The 20016-nt window shown below is 30.4% G+C and overlaps 2 protein-coding genes across 2 annotated transcripts; one reads left to right on the top strand and one right to left on the bottom strand.

The window, feature by feature from the left end:
* The first annotated feature begins 301 nt into the window (after positions 1-301).
* Positions 302-6310, top strand: LOC107916680 (uncharacterized). Its single transcript, XM_016846014.2, has 8 exons — positions 302-706; positions 1083-1127; positions 1753-1882; positions 4184-4253; positions 4330-4378; positions 4619-4716; positions 5550-5688; positions 6045-6310. Exons 1-8 carry the CDS (start codon positions 386-388, stop codon positions 6189-6191), a joined length of 999 nt encoding a protein of 332 aa, XP_016701503.2. The 5' UTR covers positions 302-385; the 3' UTR covers positions 6192-6310.
* An 8929-nt stretch (positions 6311-15239) lies between these two features.
* On the bottom strand, positions 15240-18709 carry LOC107916682 (mannose-6-phosphate isomerase 2). Its single transcript, XM_016846016.2, has 5 exons — positions 17883-18709; positions 17382-17549; positions 16377-16595; positions 15911-16177; positions 15240-15738 (listed from the first exon to the last, which is right to left on the bottom strand). The coding sequence occupies exons 1-5, from the start codon at positions 18213-18215 to the stop codon at positions 15421-15423; spliced, it is 1305 nt and encodes a 434-aa protein (XP_016701505.2). The 5' UTR covers positions 18216-18709; the 3' UTR covers positions 15240-15420.
* Between the last annotated feature and the right edge of the window lie 1307 nt (positions 18710-20016).

A 20016-nucleotide genomic window follows, 5' to 3' on the forward strand; every position in this document is an offset into this window, starting at 1 on the left:
TGAATTACTGATTTAATATAAATATATAATTATTATTTAACATATATATATATAACTAATATAATATTTTTTATAACAATATATATTCTAACCAAGTCAAATCGGACCAAAAAATTCTCTCCTAAACTCAACCAATATAAAAGACAAAGCTTCAAATCTTATCCAAATTCATCTTTGAGAACATATATTTTGTACAAAGCCAAGCCTTATTCGAACGGGCCTGTACCGATGATCATGAGCAGGTCCAAACCCAACTTAACGGGACTCATCAACATCTCTCTAACCGAATAAGAAGTGGGTAAAATAAAGAAACAAAATTCCAATCAGATTAAAGGCAGCACTAACAAATACAGTGAAGAGGGAGCTCAGCTTTCCCAGCACAGCCATGGCGATTGTTCTCTCGATTCAACACCTTCCTAAAATGACCCTAAATCCCATCGCTGTCCTCAGCGAACCTCGCAAAACGAGAGTTCCCTATGAGCTCAAACAAGGGCAGTCACGTGTTTTCCATCAGCTCCCCTCTGGTTTAAACATGGAGGTTATCGTTCAAAAGAGTGTCAAAGAGAAAAACCCAGATTCGAGAAAGGGTCCACCTCTGGTTTTCGTTCATGGAAGTTACCATTCAGCTTGGTGTTGGGCTGAACATTGGTTGCCTTTCTTCTCAAATTCTGGGTTTGATTGCTTTGCCCTTAGCTTGCTTGGTCAGGTTATATAATCTTCTTCTTTCTCTTCCCGCTCTTTAACATTTTACTTTCTCTTTTCTCTTTGAAGCTCTATTTCGAGTTAAATTTATTCTATCTTTAAGTACATGGTTGGCATTTCTCAAATGCCCCCAAAACTTCTCCTGTGAATTTTGAGGACACGTAATTGTACCAATCAGAGCAAGGGCATTTTCTCAGTTTGATCCTCTTGGATCATATTTCATCTGCCTTTAAAATTCGGAACCTTAAGGTGTAAGCTTGACTGGCAATTTTCTCGCCTTATATTTAAACATATTAGAATATTTATGAAGTTTCACTTGCATGAAACTTTTATTCGAAAATGCTGCACTGATTTCAACACTGTTTCTGTGTTATGGGTAGGGTGAAAGCGATACGCCTTCCGGAACTGTTGCTGGTTCTCTTCAGGTAATTGTCGTTTGGCTGGAAAATAGAAATGACAATGTATAATGCAGTTTCGAACATTTGCGGATGTCCGATCTTGTTGTTTGTGTATTTAGATGTTGTGCGAATTCAGCACTATCTACAATAGATTCAGAGCTGATGCGGATATCAATAGTCAAATCTTTGTTATTTGGATCTGCTTTACTTTTGCAGATAACGGATTCAGATCTCCAAAACTGTTATACTGTAGTGAATAATGGAATAATGGATTCGGATTTGAATATCCGAATCATTATCCGCTTTTCTTTTCGATTTTTTTAATTAAAAAGTTGTTTTGACTTGGTAAATTTGAATATTTAGTGGATTCGAGTATTAGGCAAGTAATGTTATCTAAATTGAATTCAGATAGGATGGTAATACTAATAATCGGATTTAATGTGGATTATAAACAGGTTAGAGTCTTAAAGCAATTTTATGGATTCAGTTTTTACAAAATTTGCAGATATCTAACTTCTTGTCTCCCTATTGAAAAATAATTCCTTTGACATGATAATGCTTTTTCTTTTCTTTTTTTTTTTAACTCTTTCTAAAAGCAATTGATTATATTAAAGGTTCCTCCTCTAATTCGCTGTTCACTCATAATCCATAGACACATGCAGGTGATGTTGCGGATTTTATCGAGAGGAACCTCAGCTTGCCACCGGTTTTACTCGGACATTCATTTGGAGGCCTTATTATCCAGTATTACCTTGCAAATATGAGAAATGAACTACATTATGGTAAATTCCTATGCATCTGGTTCTATTATCTTTCTTAAGTATTCATTTTTGACACTAATATCCAACACATATTCATCTACAAGTACAGAGTATGGTTTTTCAAATATGTGAAAAAACAGAAAAATTTACCATTCTGTAATAGACGCATATCTAATTTCAACATTCATCTCCGGTTTTGAGTGATATGGTGGTTTATACTGATGAATAACAAGGCATAAGTGAAAGTTTGTGTAGTGTATAAGCATTTCTTAAGCTAGATTTACCTTTCCAAAGATACGAGCCATCATTTCTTTTTCCCTTTTTTCGGTTGAGAAACTTTCAAAATAGTGATTGCATTGGATTCACATCCTGAACAGATAAGAATCATCAATTCCTACTGTTTCATAGTTGAGAATCCTTTATGATATCTACACTTTTCTCTAGAAATCTTTTGATTGATTGTAAATCATGTTATTGTTGGATATAGGTATGTGTCTGACAAGGGTATATTCAATTTTTGAACATTTTTTTAAATGTATTTGTAGAGTTATATCATACTCATCCTAATAAGTGTAAGCCACATTTTGAACACGAATACTTAAGAAAATTGAAAAGTCGAAGAAACATAGTTATAAGTCATATATGAAATCTAGTTATGTGCCACAAGGGACATTGTATGCACCCGCTTTGAAACTTGAACTGATACATGAGTTTCCAACTTCACCATGGCCTTCTGAAGTGTGCAGTGTGCTTTGGAACACTAAAAGTCTTCATTTCATCAAATTGGTCTTGATTGATTCAGTCTATGTCGCACAAATTCTTATTTTTATATAGGGTAAACTACTTAGTTGGTCACCCAACTTTTAGGGCGTTTTCATTTTGGTCACCCAAAGTGAAATCCTTGCAATTCGTCACGCAACTTTTAGGGTGCTTTCATTTTAGTCACCCAACCGTTAAATCTCTAATGGCGGTTAACTGCATATGCTATATCATGATCACACTTTCGTTTTGGTCTCTCAACTTTTAGGTCACCCAAAAAAACATCTTTTTTTTTTCAAGTATTGATTGGGGCAAAAAAAAAAAGTTGAGGATTAAAGTGAAAAAATGGTAGAAACTAAAATAAAATATTAAAAATTTGTCAAATTGTACTTGTTTATCATATTGCTGAAAATTCTAATTTTTCTTTCAATATTGAAATCTTAAATTTCAAAACATAAAAATCAATTAAATAAATTGTTGAAATTTTTTTATCCCTTGATCATATTAATAGGTTTGTTACTATGATATTGAAGTAAATTAAATTAATCTCCTAAATTTTAAATTTTTATTTTATGTTTTCATATTATTCTTAATGAAATCAACTCGATAACTCATATTTAATAATTGTTTACAAAACTTAAATTTCTTTTGATTGTATAATCTTTAATCTTTTATACCAAGCTAAAAGTAAAGAAAAATAATTGCAATTAATTAAATTAAATGTTCATTCTTCATTTACGTAAAGAAGTAATAAAAAAAATTTTGGGTTTCGTTTGGTATGGAATATAAAATTAATTAATTTAAGTAATTGTAATGATTTTTCTTTGTTTTTAGTTTAGTATGAAAGACTCAAGATCATATAATCAAAAGAAATTTGGGTTTCATATACAATTATTAAAGATGATTTATTTGAGTTGACACTATCAAGGGTTAAAAAATTTTCAATAACTTATTTAATTGATTTTGATGTTTCGAAATTTAAAATTTCAATGTTGAAAAAAATTTAGAACTTACGGCAAGAGGATAAACAAGTAGAATTTTTAAAGCATTATTTTAGTTTGTACCATTTTTTCACTTTAATCCGTAATGATTTTTACCTGATCAATATTAAAAAGAATGATATTTTCTAGGTGACCAAAATGAAAGCAACTTAGAAGTTAGGTGACCAAAATGAAAGTGTGAACGTGGTGTGTACCGGGTAACTGCCGTTAGAGATTTAACGGTTGGGTGACTAAAATGAAAACACCCTAAAAGTTGAGTGACGAAATTGCAAGAACTTTATTTTAGGGGACTAAAATAAAAGCGTCATAAAAGTTGAGTGACCTACTAGATAGTTTACCCTTAAATATATATATTTGAAAGTATTCAAGTTTGACACTCTCACCAACACATAGGTATGGGAATACGAGTTCGGAAAAGTTTAAAAAGAATCTAACAAGACCCATGTCAAACACATATCCGTATCTGACACAACCGAGTCTGAATAACATATTTAGTGATCCTAGAAAAAGAGAGCATTTTCTTACACTGTGTTTCTTCTTATGCTGATCGAAATGTTTCTAGAAATGCAAAATTTGTACCCCAAACTTACAGGTGCTGCGTTAATCTGCTCTGCTCCTCCTTCGGGTAATAGGTGATTTTTCTTGCAATCTAACTCTTATTTTTCATCGAAGTAACTTTCCAATGCTAACTTTTACAATTTTATTCAGTGGCTTAGTGTGGCGCTATCTCTTTTCCAAACCCATTGCCGCTTTTAAGGTAAGCTTTTGGATTTTGAGTACATCAATCTGAAAACATGCCTTTCACTCTCTGTGTGGACTAGGAGTGTGAACAAGAAATTTGAGTTCTCAAATTATTTGGGTTCAGTTAGGAAAATTTGAATTCAGCTTGGCCATTGTCTAGCAGAACCCGAACTATCAAACAAATTGAATTCAAGTAGTCAAGTTTTTCATGATGTCATACAATTTATTTTTAATTTTTGTTCCATCCCCTATGCAGGTGACTCGTAGCCTAGCTGCTAAAGCTTTTCAAACTTCGCTGTCCCTTTGTAGGGAGACCTTCTTCTCAGCTACAATGGAGGATAATTTGGTGCTACGGTTTGTTTCATGAACCTCCTAATCATATATATGAACTTTCATCTCTGTCTCTCTCACATAAATGAATAAGATATTAAATGGAATTGTGAAGTTGCAATTTTTCTGTTCATAATTGATAAAATCTCATTGAAAATCAATTGTGCAACCACCTATTAGTAATGCATAGCTAAGTGATCCCATGGATAACTATTGGTGATATCTATCAACCAAAAATATATATTGGTAATATCTAGAGAAAGATGTCTAGAACCTCAAGAATATCTACCTAATTTCTTGAAAGCTATGTTGCTCAGATTTGGGTTTTAGTGTCAGATACGGTATGTTTTGAACTCAAGTATATTCAATTGTTTAAAATTTGGGGAGTCTTTGGAGAGTGATATCTCCATACTCATTCAAATTTGCATCACATATGGTTACATTGCTTTAACTCTTCATTATTCTTGAAGTACCCTTGTTTGACACTCACGTTCAATACATAGTTGAACATAGGACATGGGCATGTGGAGATATGAACATCCAAGGACCTTTCAATTATATGGAAAAACCAGGAAAGAAAATTGAACATAATCCTGTTAGACATATATCTGTATCTAACACTTTACATCCAAGGTCGAGTGACATAAAGGCACGGATGCTTCAAAAAAATAACGAGTCTGAGCAGAATAGCTTGATAGAAGGATATAAATCTTCTTATCAGAATAACATTTCACACTTACTAAAGAAAAGGTTAATATTGTTTTCACTCTACATGCTTATTCCAATGTACCAAAAATTGTATTGCAAATCAACTGAAATTGTTGACTCAGCCTTTTGACTTTTTTTCCCTCTTTCAGTTATCAGGAGCTAATGAAAGAAGGCTCGAGGGTGCCATTGTTTGATCTACGGAAGTTGAATGAGTCACTTCCTGTGCCTAAAATGACTGACTGTTCAACTGAAATTCTTGTGTTGGGTGCAAAAGATGACTTCATTGTGGTAAATCCTGTCTAAATTAATTTATGCATTTCTGATTTTCCATCATGCTTTCCTTTTTCTCGTATCTTATATCAAAGGCTGCAAATATATGAGAATATTGTGCATATAAGAAAAGTTACGTGGTCGTGCCTGGGATCTCTGTTACTTGGACCTATCAGATACTAGTATGTGTCTGACATGATTATGTACAATTCTCCTTACCATACCCGAATATGCATTGAATATGGAGTCCAACACGGGTATTTCAAAAAATAAAATGAACAGTCGGAGTATCATAGTATGAGATTATTACTTTAGATCATTTTAGGACCCCTTCTCCTTGTTTATAGATGGATATATCATATATGTAAATGTAGGACGCAGAAGGACTCAATGAGACTGGGAGATTTTACAATGTGAAACCGATATGTATCGAAGGAGTTGCGCATGACATGATGTTGGATTGTTCGTGGGGGGAAGGTGCTAATGTCATACTATCATGGCTAAATGGTTTGAACAGATAACAATCTAAAATATCCAAATTTGTATTATCCATTCTCATCACCAAGTTTTTTTTTTTTTTTTGCAGTTTGGTCATTGTTAGGGTATATTCAAATTTTATGTTACACAATATTAGGGTTCATTTCAGGCATTTTTTTTTATTCTTTTTGAAAGATTTTTTGCAATAATTTATTTGAGCAGCAAAAAGAAAATGCCTTTTTATAACTAACCCAATGTTTAGCCCATTTGGTTTATAAACCCACCTTTTAGGTGATGTTTAAACATTGGTTAACATTTCCCTCGTTGGGTTAATTCGTTGGGTTAATTCGAGGGTTTATGCGGAAGACTTATAAGGATATTACACAAGTAAAGGAAAGTTTTACAAAGAAAAGCTAAAAAGGAAAAAGATACTATAAAAGATTGATGCCTATGCAATTGATTTCCTTCCTTTATTTATAGTTGAATTTCTTAATTCTATACAATTGTTTTTTGAATCCCACACAGTGTTCCTGATAAAGATCCTATCTTTTCGTGGATGTGGTTATTTTCACGTTGTACTTCTTTAATTGCCTGCACTTGGTTGCTTTCAGGTTGCATGGTTGAATTGATTGTAATCTGACATCATTAATAGTTGCTTTCATCATTGATTGCGTCATAGTTGCTTTGTTGTGTCCATCTTACAAACTTTTTTGTTTGTTTGTGGTTGTCACATCATAAATTTTATGTTGTCAAACTTTTTGTTTGCTAGTGGATGCCCTTCTTTTTGAGTTGCTTCCTTTCTTGGTATCAGTCTTTTTTGGTTTTATCCTTCTTTGATGTTGTCTAGATTCATTTCTTCAATTTCATCCAAATTTAATGAATCAAATGAAAGTCTTGGTGAATTCCAATTCTCCAATGTGCTTCTGATTTTTTTTTAGAATGTGAGATGGAAAATCTTCAATTTCTATGTCGGCTATCTTTTTTAAAAGTCTTATGAATTCTTCATCTCTTTCTTCAGAATGATATGCTAAAGAATGATATGCCAATATTCTTCTACCATCGGTCCAGAGTCTATAATCTTTTTATTGAAGGAGATATTTGACTTTAGCTATTAAATCAATCTCGGTTTGGGTTTGATAATAATCTAAATCATTGTGACACCTGTCAATTGTTGTTGCCAAGTGTTCTTTATTTTCTTTAACAGCAGATAACTGAGGGCTTGCAATTATCTTCTAAATAATCCATATTTGATAAGGCTGATAAATTTTTTTTTCAGCAATACCAATAAGACTGCATATTTGAATATAAAAATAGTAAAAAAAGTCATCATTTTGTATGATGCTTGATAATGCCGTTTTAACAACTGGAAAATCTTTTAAAAGATGAAAAGAAAAGTTTTGTACTATTATTTCTTTTATAAAATTCCATTCAATACTGGTTATATCGAACGATTTATGATCTAATCTAAATTTGATAGTAGGAATCTCTTCTCCTATATCATTAGTAAAAATATAAGCTTGTAGAAAATATTTTGAAAATACATTTTTAAATAGAGCTTGCTATTTGCAAAGGTCTCCATTTATTTTGTTAAATATTTTTATAGGTAAAATATTTCTAGCTTTATTGTATAAGCATATTCTAAATACTTTATTCATAATGAGACTATTTTTCGTTTTATCAATAAAATATTAAAATATATCAAGAAGATTGTTTATTCTTTAATTTCCATAAAATATATTTGGAATTCATCCTAATCCCTATATAAAATAGATTTTAATAGTAAATCTTCAGCTTTATTTTCTTTAGTTGTTTTTTAACTAAAAATAATGAATGCTTACTAAGAGCTCTTCTGAAATTTGCTCTTTGGTCAGAAACATGAGTTTTCCATATTTTATAGTAAACTTGTGATAAACTAGGATTATAAAAATCTTTTATCTCTTGAATTTGTTATTGTTTCAACAAATTCTCTGCTCCCTTAATCATATCAGCATAGTTGGCTTGAAATGCCGAATTTGGATTTTAGGATCATTGTGATTGACTTACCATTTTTTGTGTAAATGATAAAGAAGTTCCAATAGGTTGATTTACCATTGGATAAGTCACACAATATCCTTGATTAGGATAAAATGGTACTTGTGCAGGTACAAATCATTGTTTGGAATTTGTTGTTATTTTCCCTTTGTTGGGTTTTAATGAACAGTCGTCCATTCTCCAACTATTTCTTTTATTAGAGGTTTTTTACCTCTATTCATAAGGCCTGCTAAGATAATCAGCAATAATTTTATCAGTACTTTTTACATATAAAACTCCAAAATTAAAAGTAAATAATTCATTACACCACCTAATTTTTTTAGGTACAGTTTGCAAACTTTTATTAGTAAGGAATTGTTTGACTGCTTGATTATCAATTTTTATAATAAAATTTTCAGGTGCCAAATATATAAGGTAATTTTTTATTCCTTTTTTTATTGCTAATAATTCTTTTTCTATATAATATAATTAATTTCATTTGCTTTAAATTTTCTAAAACTATATCCACATATTAATTCGTCATTATTGACTGTTTTAGCTATTAAAACACATCCCCAATAATTTTGTGATGCGTCTGTTTCTAGAATTAATTTATCTCATTGTTTAGGTAAATATAAATTTAGAATTTTATTTATCTCAGATTTTAGATTTTTTACAATTTCTGAGTTTTTTTAGATCAAATGAAAGGTTTTTCCTTTTTTTATTTATCATATAACTTACCTATTTTTTCAGCTAAATTAGAAAAGAAATTTCTTCCGTAGTTAATAATTCCTAAAAATTGAAGTTGTTTTTTGTCTTCAATATTTTCAGGAAATTCTTTTATTTTTATTATAATATGGTCTTGTAGTTGAAGACCATTTACAGATAGTCTTAATCCTAAAATTTCTATTTTTGTTTTTTCTAGCTCTATCTTTTTAGGGTTTAAAATAATTCCATATTTTATGAATTCTTGAGATATAATATTTAAATCTTTTCTATGTTTCTCTAATGTATCAGAGAAAATTAAAATATCATCTATATAAACTACACAAATTTTTTTATATTTATTAAATATAGAATCCATCCATCTTTGGAAGATTTGTGGTGCATTACATAACTCAGATGGCATTACTCTCCATTGATAATGTCCATTAAGAGCACTAAAAGCTGTTAAAGGTTTTGATTCTTCAGTTAGCATTATTTGCTAAAATCCCAATTTATAATTAAATTTACTAAAATATTTTACTTGTTTAGATTGATTTATTAAAATATCTTTTTTTGGAATAAAATATCCATCAAAAATAATATTTTGATTTATTCTTTTATAATTAATAACCATTCTAACTTTTCCTCTTTTTATTTTAGCATGGTTTCTTACCATAAAAGATGGACCAGAATGCGGACTATTAGTTTTTTTATTAAATATTTTTCTAATAATTCATTAATTTGAATGTCAAATTCATCTATATCTTGTTTAGTATAGATCGTAGGTTTAACTCTAATAATTTTATTGAGATTTTTCAATTTAATTTCATAGTATCTAGGACTATTTTGCCATAATTTTAATGGTTCTTCACTAAAATTATCCTCTAAAATTTTAAACAACCAATGATTTCTTTCTAGTTGTTTAATCTGCTCTTTTCTTGTGGTGTAAAATTTTTATCACACACAAACTTATGGTTTTCTACCAATGGTATTTCTATAGAAGATTTTTCTATAGTTAATCTAACCGATTTTTTATCAATAGAAAATGGTAAATATTGATATATAAAATTATTTCCTAATAATATGTCTCCATGCATTTCAGGGGAACATAAAATTTTTGATATTACAAATGTAACATTACATTATTTATGTAGATTGGTATATTTTTAGCTTTATATTCAATTATGGTTTCATTACCATCTATCCCTATTGCCTTTATAGGATGTCTTATAGGTTTCCATTTTTCTACAAGAATAACATTTTTTCTACAACTACTGGTTGTAGCTCTAATATCTAATAAAGCATCTAAAGAATATGTTTTATATTCTCTAAATTGAAATATAATTTCAATATATGTATAATATTTCTTTGATTGAAAACTTGAGAATGTAATTATATCATTTTTTTTCAACTTTTAGTTGTTTAATAATTGTTGAAGTTTGTATTTCTTCCAATCTAGTTTTTCTAGATTTTTTATCTAATTTTTCTTTTACTCTTATTTTATCAAAATAACTACAAAATTTTTGGATAAATATTAGTTTTTTTATCAGTATAACCACAAAATTCTGTTTTTAGAATAAGAGTTAATCCTTTTAAAAGGTCGTTGAGAGTTTCTATTTGGTTGATTAACTGGCTTTTTTGTTCTTTTCCTTTCTCAGATTCTTCTGTAGAACATCTCTTTGAAATGTTTCTACAAAGTAGTTTAAAAAATTTTCTTTTGACCATGTATTGTTGTTTACTACAATAGTCATAGACTGTGCCCAATCATCTATGATTTTTTCATAGTCCGATATAGGAGTATTGGTTAAGTCTAAATATATTCCTCATTGAGCCACATTTTTTTATTTAAATTATCTATTCTTTGATGAATATGTTGACTAGACGTTTCTCCTGGATATTCAGGTTTTACATCATTTGTAGCTATATTTTCGATTTTATTATAAAAAATCCTAGTTGTATTTTTTACTTTTTCAAAATCTTTATTAAAAGTTATCATATAATCATCTTTTTGAAGATCTGATTCTATTTTTCTTTTTCCAGAAGGATCTATTTGTTCAGTATCCATAAGTTCTGGGATATCTATATTTTCATCCTCATCAATTGAAGTGTTTTCTTCATCTGATTTATAACTAGTAACTTTTAAATTTTCTAGATTTGTTTCTAAAGTTAATTCAGAATTACTAGAACTACTACTGACTGTAGTGTCATAGTTCATAATAAAATGATAATTAAACAAAGTAAACAAATCTTTATGTTCTTCATAAAGTTGTTCAATAAGTTTTAAATATTCTACTCTTTCTAATTTATCTTTACTATTAGTAAATTTATATTTCCAATGTTCTATAAGTTCTTTATAGGACTAGAAATCATATTTTTATTGTTTTGTATATTTTCTTTTTTTATGATTTTTATGTTTTTTATGATTAGATGACGATTCATTTGATGAAGTTTCTTCTTCTTCAGATAAAGTTACTATTATGTTACTATTACCATAATATAAAGGACCTAAATCTACTTCTTGATTTATATTATTATTATTATTATTATTATTATTATTATTAACTTTTTCTATGTTATTATTAACACTAGATAATATTTCTTTAGATTTGCTATTCAAATCTAAATTTTTTACTTCTCCTAAAATATTACTTTTTGTTCTCTATTACTAACCTTATTAAATAATTTATGAAAATATACAGAAGTTATATCTACTAAACTATTAAAACCCTTACTCAGAGATGAAATGTTATTTTCATTCTTAGAGTCTATATGCATAGTATGATTACAAGTTTTATCTTTATATAAACAGTCAATTTCCTTTATATTATTTATCTCAAGTACCTAAAACCGTCTGTTATCTATAATGTCTTCTCTCAAAGGCCTACACGTCCTCCTTGGGCTCAACGGCAACAAAAAGACAAAATAACACATATATGGTTTTTGAGACAAATAAGCATAAAATAAACAACACTATAAATTAAAGATAAAAACTTACAATGAATACTATGATATTATTTCTCCAAGAAATCGTTAAACCGGCACCTCTGATATTATAATAGTTGTTCTTTTAGATAAAAGATTTGAAAATTCAATAAAAACACTTATTGGAGGAATTCAGTCTAATTTACATACAGGTGTAATAGGATTTAAGGTTAAACCAAATTACTTTATATCCATTACAGATCCTCTAATAGAAGAGTGTCTATGCCTTAGAATTCAGACAAAAAATTCTGATATTAATGATTTAGCAGAAGATCTAGCAATAAGTTGGACTTCTATTAATGAATATACAAATACAACTGAAGTACAAATAAAAGAAATTAATAACAAAATTATTGAACTTTTTGAACCTAATAAATTTACTATCGAGATACAGTCAAAACTATTTCATTTAAGAGATCTATCAATACCAAAAGACTAGATGATAGAAAAAATTAGTAGTGCAAGTACTTCTACACCAGTAAGTACTATAGAATATATGTCATCTGGAAATAGATTATATTTTAAAAATAATACTATAACAAATACAGATGAAAATTTAATGTTACCCTCAAATAATCCAATAGAGGAAGATGAGGATAATATTAGTAATAATTCTACACCAATAGGAAAAATAGTACATATTCCTATTTCCTTACAGAACCAAGTAAAAATTATAGAAATACTAGAATGGAAGAAATTCAAACTTCAGCAATTGTTAAACCAATTAATGTTGGAATATATATTGAAATTACATTTCAATTTAGAGAATATAAAAAATATTCTTTACATGCTTTATTAGATACTGGAGCTACAATTTGTAGTTGTAGAAAAAATGTTATTCCGATAAAAAATTAGAAATTAATGAAGCATGCTATAAAAATAGTAGGAATAGACGGTAATAATATCATAATTAATTATAAAGCTAAAAATATACCAATCTACATAAATAATGTTAGATTTGTAATACAAAAAAATTCAATGTTTCCCTAAAATGCAAGGAGACATATTATTAGATAATAACTTTATATGTCAATATTTACCATTTACTATTGATAAAAAATCAATTAGATTAACTATAAAAAAAATCTTCTATAGAAATACCATTAGTAGATAATAAAATTGTGTGTAATAAAACTTTTACACCATTAAAAGAATAAATCATGTACTTTTATAAAGTACTAATAATTTGTTGATTATCTTAGCAGGCCTTATGTATAAAAGTAAAAAAAATCTCTAATAAAAGAAATAGTTGGAGAATAGACGACTGTTCATAAAAAGCCCAACAAAGGAAAAATAACAACAAATTCCAAACAAGGATTTGTACTTGCACAAGTATCATTTTATCCTAATCAATGATATTTTGTGCCTTATCCAATGGTAAATCAACCTATTGAAACTTTTTTATCATTGACACCAAAAATGGTAAGTCAATCACAATGGTCCCAAGATCCAAATTCGGCATTTTAAGCCAGCTATACTGATATGATTAAGGGAGCAGAGAATTTGTTGAAGCTGTTGAAACAACAACAAATTCAAGAGATAAAAGATTTTTATAATCCTAGTTTATCACAAGTTTACTAATGAAATATGGAAAACCCATGTTTCTGACCAAAGAGCAAATTTCAGAAGAGCTCTTAGTAAGCATTCATTATTTTTAGTTGAAAAAACAACTAAAGAAAATAAACCTGAAGATTTACTATTAAAATCTATTTTATATAGGGATTGGGATGAATTCCAAATATATTTTATGAAAATTAAGGAGATAAGCAATCTTCTTGATATATTTTAATATTTTATTGATAAAGCGAAAAATAGTCCCATTATGAATAAAGTATTTAGAATATGCTTATACAATAAAGTTAGAAATATTTTACCTATAAAAATATTTAACAAAATAAATGGAGACCTTTGCAAACAGCAAGCTCTATTTAAAAAAGTATTTTCAGAATATTTTCTACAAGTTTATATTTTTACTAATGATATAGGAGAAAAGATTCCTACTATCAAATTTAGATTAGATCATGAACCGTTCGATATAACTAGTATTTAATGGGTTTTATATAAGAAATAATAGTACAAAACTTTTCTTTTCATCTTTTAAAAGATTTTCCTGCAGTTGTTAAAACGACATTATCAAGCATCATACAAAATGATGACTTTTTCTATTATTTTTATATTCAAATATGCAGTCTTATTGGTATTGCTGAAAAAGAAAAGTTTTATCAGCCTTATCAAATATGGATTATTTAGAAGATAATTGCAAGCCCTCAGTTATCTGCTGTTAAAGAAAATAAAGAACACTTAGCAACAACAATTGACATGTGTCACAATGATTTAGATTATTATCAAACCCAAGCTGGGATTGATTTAATAGCTAAAACCAAATATCTTCTTTAACAAAAAGATTATAGACTCTGGACCGATGGCAGAAGAATATTGGCATATCATTCTGAAGAAAGAGATGAAGAATTCATGAGACTATTAAAAAAGATAGCCGACATAGAAATTGAAGATTTTCCATCTCACATTCTAGAAAAAATCAAAAGCACATGGGAGAATTGGAATTCACCAAGACTTTCATTTGATTCATTAAATTTGGATGAAATTGAAGAAATGAATCTAGACAACATCAAAGAAGGATAAAGCCAAAAAAGGCTGATACCAAGAAAGAAAGCAACTCAAAAAGAAGGGCATCCACTAACAAACAAAAAGTTTGGCAACATAAAATCTATGATGTGACAACCACAAACAAACAAAAAAAAGTTTGTAAGATGGACACAACAAAGCAGCTATGACGCAATCAATGATGGAAACAACCATTATTGATGTCAGATTACAATCAATTCAACCATACAACCTGGAAGCAACCAGGTGCATGAAATTAAAGAAGTACAACATGGAAGTAACCACAATCACAAAAAGATAGGATCCTTAGCAGGAACACTATGTAGGATTCAAAAAACAATTGTATAGAATTAAGAAATTCAACTATAAATAAAGGAAGGAAATCAATTGTATAGGCATCAATCTTTTATAGTATTTTTTTTCCTTTTTAGCTTTTCTTTGTAAAACTTTCATTTCCTTTACTTTTGTAATATTCTTATAAGTATTCCGCATAACCCCTCGCACTCTACCTTCCCCAGAAATTGGTATTAGAATTTAACTAAAAACTCGTTATAAAATAAATAAATATTATTAGAGTTATATGAATAATTTAACTTTTTTGAAAGAAAAAAAATGCCTCTTTTCCATTTGAAAAATCAATACGTATGATATTATAATCAGGCACTTAATTCTTTTTATTTTTCACGGTTGCGTCATTGGGATCTAACCGGTTTAATTTTTAAAGCTATATATCATACCATAAAAATAGTATTAAAAAATACAACTCAATATTGGGAGTGATTTCAGTTATTTATTTATATATTAACAGAATATATATGCAGGTCCTAAAATTACATTATAACCATAAAATGGCAGCAAAAGAAAGCATAAATAAATGAAAATAAATAATTTATTTTACTCACTAAGGCTGCTGAATGATAATGGCAGTAGGCGCCGGCAGTGTTCATAAATTCATAGACCATGAAAGAACCTGCTGTTGATCCCCGCCCTATAAAGTTGCAGCTCAGATGTAGCCGCAGTAATGACGAGCTCTGTGTTGGCTGGTTCGAACACCACATCTCCTTCGGTAACAATGCCTTCCCAACATCCAGTTTTCATTGTTCCTTCCCCAACAAATGCGAGGAAGATTGAAGGACCCGGGACGGCCGGGAAAACCACTGACGACCCTTTCGGAAGAACGCAACGATCGACCTCAAACTCATCAAACGGTGGGAGGTACCTTGTTATGTAAGGACTCAATGCAAGTCCCGAAAGGATTTCAGGGTAGCCCTGCAACATAAACGATATTATGTTCTGATTTTTATTAGTTTTATATTATATTTTTAATTCCAATTAAAAAAATCACCTTTTCTAAGTTTAGTTTTTTGGACATGTCTACTTGAAGGTAATTAAGAGTTATATTCTGACATTCATATTTAGATGTGTTGGGTAGTCATTGTACCTGGTTATAGGTGAGCATAGAACAGAGGGTTTGGATATCACGATGCTTGGGAGTGAGACCAGCTCGGACGACATTGTCGGAGGTTGCCATGCATTCAACGCAGTCGCCACTTAAATAAGCGTGGGGCTCATTGGCCGCCAGATACAAAGCTTCCCCTGGCTTAAGTTTCACGTAATTGAAGAAGAAAGCCGATAACACACCTATGTCTCCGGGGTATTGCTTTTCCAACAGCAACACCAACTCTTCTTTCTCCGTCAGACTCCTCAACTGTTGCCCATAAAGCACAAAGAAATAAACGGCATATGAGCAACAATATAGCTTCAAGTAGCAGTTATCTTAATGCCTAATTTGAATAGCTTGCGGTCCTAATCAAGCACCAATAATCAATGTTTAAGTTGAGCATGGAAATTGAACTCTTTGTCAGTTTTAAAAAGAAGTGATTGATAATGATGAAATTAGTGCAGACCTGACTTTGTAGGAGTAGCCGACTTTTAAGTTTGGATATAGCTTTCGTGGTCATCTCCTTGCTTGCAGACATAAGTTGCGTAAAAACCGACCGCAGAGCAGTTTTAGCTTTGTCGGCAGTATCGCCACCTCGCTCGTCAATATCCATGACTTGCTTCGCCGATGCAGTGCCGACCAATTCTACTATCTCCGGAACATCTTCAAGCACTTCCTTAAGCTCCTGCGAGGAAAAAAGAACCCATATGGATAGACATTTGCCTCAAATAGATGAATATAGTTGACAGAATCATCAGAAAATGAAGCATAGTTTGAGCATGTTACTTCTTTGACCAGAGTGACAAGACAAAAAGATTGCTTTCCGTGAGTGAGATTAGTTAATGTAATAATAAATTTAAAATTAGTGGTGGGATATGTATTTAAATTTAAACATAATCATGGTAAAAATAGAGAATACGTATTAAAGAAATTTAAGTTAAATTTTATGTAGATATAAAATAAATCCTTGGTAATATAATTTTATATATTTAAATTGCATTTATGCTAAATAATAATTTTATTGATAAATAACTAAAATTTTATAATAATTCATGTCTGTACTTATTTTTAAGGCATGTGAAGTGTGTGTATAATCCACCGGAGGGTGTGCTTTTACCAACAATAGGTTCTTGCTCCAACGAGAAATAAGAGCAGTGGTTAGGTAGCCCAATTTCAGCACTCGTCCAAATCATATTTTAACACCAATGATCATAAAAAATTAATAATAATAAACTACATTATCACTCACTAAATTATATCTAAGTTTACATTTTTTTATTACTAAATTATTTAAAAGTTTTTCACAACACTATTAAAATCGAAGTTATATGATTTTCTCTGTTCATATTGCTTACACCTACTCCTCGGAGCTCGTTAATAGAATATTTTTAAAAACAGACTTAATAATTGAATGAATTAAATAAAAACTTTTTAAAATCAAATTATTATAAGTTAAAAGAGAAGGATTCACCTGGAGAGTAATGAAGCCACAAAGTGCCCTGAACTCAGTTATAGCCAAAGCCATCTCAGGTTTGTGATTAGCATCTTTGTACAGATTGGGCTTCATCTTATGCAATTCTTTGGCCAATTCTTTATCCGGATGCGCCTGTATTGACAGTGCTTTCCCCACTGACAGTACCTATTTTTACACCATTTCTGCTTTTATTTCATTTTATTCATCACACTGCTTCACTTTCACACACTTTTTTTTTCTGATCATATAATATTAAAATTTATTTTTAAAATTTTCTACTTAAAACAAAAACTGATCCCCTATTGACTCATCAAATGATACGAGTTAACCAAAATTTTTGAATCGAAAGTGAGTGATAAGAGTTGTTCTTGTTCTTTTTTCAAATTTTAGGTGTGACTCGACTTACTTTTTGATGAATCGGAATTTAATGGGATTACCAAAACCAAAGTTTCGTGCCAAATAAAGAAAAAGTGTAAAAAATGGAGAGAATGAAGAAACCTTGAACAAGAAAGGAAGATCAGAGCCCCATTTTTCCAAAACCTTATGACCCAGCACTTTTGGGTTCTTCTCAATCCACTGTTTCAATCCCACATCTTGTTGCTCTTTTTCTTCTTCTTCTTCTTCTTCTCCTTCCTCCTCAACCAAAACGTTTGGCCCGGATTCATGGGTTCCCATCCAAAACTCAGCATAAGGCTTGTTTGGCTCTATCTCTGCCCCGGTATTCAAAGCCAACAGCCTCGCCACCTCTGCCTCCGCCCCGCTTCTTCCCCACTCATAATTTTGAACCCATGCTCTTAGCCTCTTCAACTTCTCACCATTCACTCCCGCCATCGTTGAAGCCAAAAAAAAACCGAGAAAATATTTTTTTAAAAATAGAAGAGAACAATGAGGATCAAGGGAATTGGGAGTGTTTGGTGGTATTTAAAGAGTATGAAAGGGTAATAAGATAGAGAACCGACATAAAATACTAATTCGGATGACAGGAAAAGGAATCGAGGGAAAAAAAACCAAGTTATATTGCGGACAAAGATATTGAGAGGAGTAATATGGGAATTCAAAGTCATGGAGATGGGATGGGAAGAATAAAAGGGAAACTTCTTGAGCTGGCAGTTATGCATATTACGGACAAAGTGCGGTACAGTTTAAGCATGTTGGCGCGATGAGATGGGGGGAAGAAGAAGAAAAAGAAGAGGTGGGGACTCTTTTTAACTGTAACTACTTTGATTTATTTGCAGTTTCCTTGTTATCTCCCCACGAAATTTCTACGCCTTTTTTATTTTCTTTTTAATAATAATAATGGAAGTCCACGTATTATCAAGAGAATGTGAAAAAACCGAGGAAAATATTGTCAAAAAAGAAGGGATTGATATTCTGGTAGCACCAACTCCGGAGACGAAACGGCAACCAACTAAACAAGACACACCCTTGTCAATGGTTATCCCGTGTTGCTGTGTTTGGAGTCTGGAGCCCACATTTCCACGTGTTATACATCTAAAGCACTGATGAATTAGGTCCATTACACCAGGAATCACCCAGTTATTGCTAACTTTAGGATTTGCTCATTGAACTATGACTATTTACAATTTGATCACTAAATTTATCGATTTGTAGCATTTTGGTCCCTCGTCTTTCAGCCGCAGCTAACCCTTTGACAAAATGATGATGAGGGTTAATATCTAATTTATCCCCTAAACTATAACTAAAATACTAGCTTGGTCTTGGCCTAATTGCAAATTTTGCCCCCAAGTAGCACCTAAGACCCAAATTTTACTTAACTTATATACGTGCCCTTCTACTAACTACATTCAAAGAGAGACCCAAACATTATCCAGCTAAGTGTAGATTTTTGGATGTCTCGAAAGCCTCACGAATTAATCACCAATCAAATTAACATTTACACATGAAAATAAACCCATCCGCACACTAAACATTAAAAGTTCATTAATGCTAACATAATCTAAATTTAATACATAGATCAATAACTAAAAAAATGAAATACATTAACATTAAATATATAGATACATACATACATGTCATTAAATCTATTTCCGGAACGTGCATTAGTGACCATATTTCATTGTATCATATTCTCATTCTATCCTTAAGGTGTTTAACAACATATTTCATTTTTATTACTCATCTGGTATCATTAATCAAGGCAATAATGAATCATGTCATTGAGATATTTATTTATCACATTCTTGATCATATTTCATTTTTATAAATTTAAATCTTATTAATTAGATGCAAACTCGAGGACGGATACATGAATTAAATATCTAACACTTTACAATACGCACATAAGTGTTGATCGGGCATACATGCTTTGATATCACTTTTTAATATCGTCTTCGTCCCAAGAATTTTTTGGATCAATATTCTGTTTGACTCGATTTATTAAATTCGGCCTTGAAATTAATTTTTTTGACATCAACGAAAATCGGGTCATTACATTTATTCTTTACTTTAATAAATTTCATCTAGAAAGAGATGAGGGTAATAGATATGCATCATCACTTCCGAATCTTAAGTGACTTCCTTGATGTTATGACTTCTTCACAATAGTTTTACCAATGATATACGTTTCTTTCTCAACTCTTTCAGTTTTCAAGTTGAAATGTGTTGAAGTTGC

The sequence above is a fragment of the Gossypium hirsutum genome, chromosome D11, assembly GCF_007990345.1.
Source record: "Gossypium hirsutum isolate 1008001.06 chromosome D11, Gossypium_hirsutum_v2.1, whole genome shotgun sequence".
In the NCBI taxonomy this organism is placed as follows: Eukaryota; Viridiplantae; Streptophyta; class Magnoliopsida; order Malvales; family Malvaceae; genus Gossypium; species Gossypium hirsutum.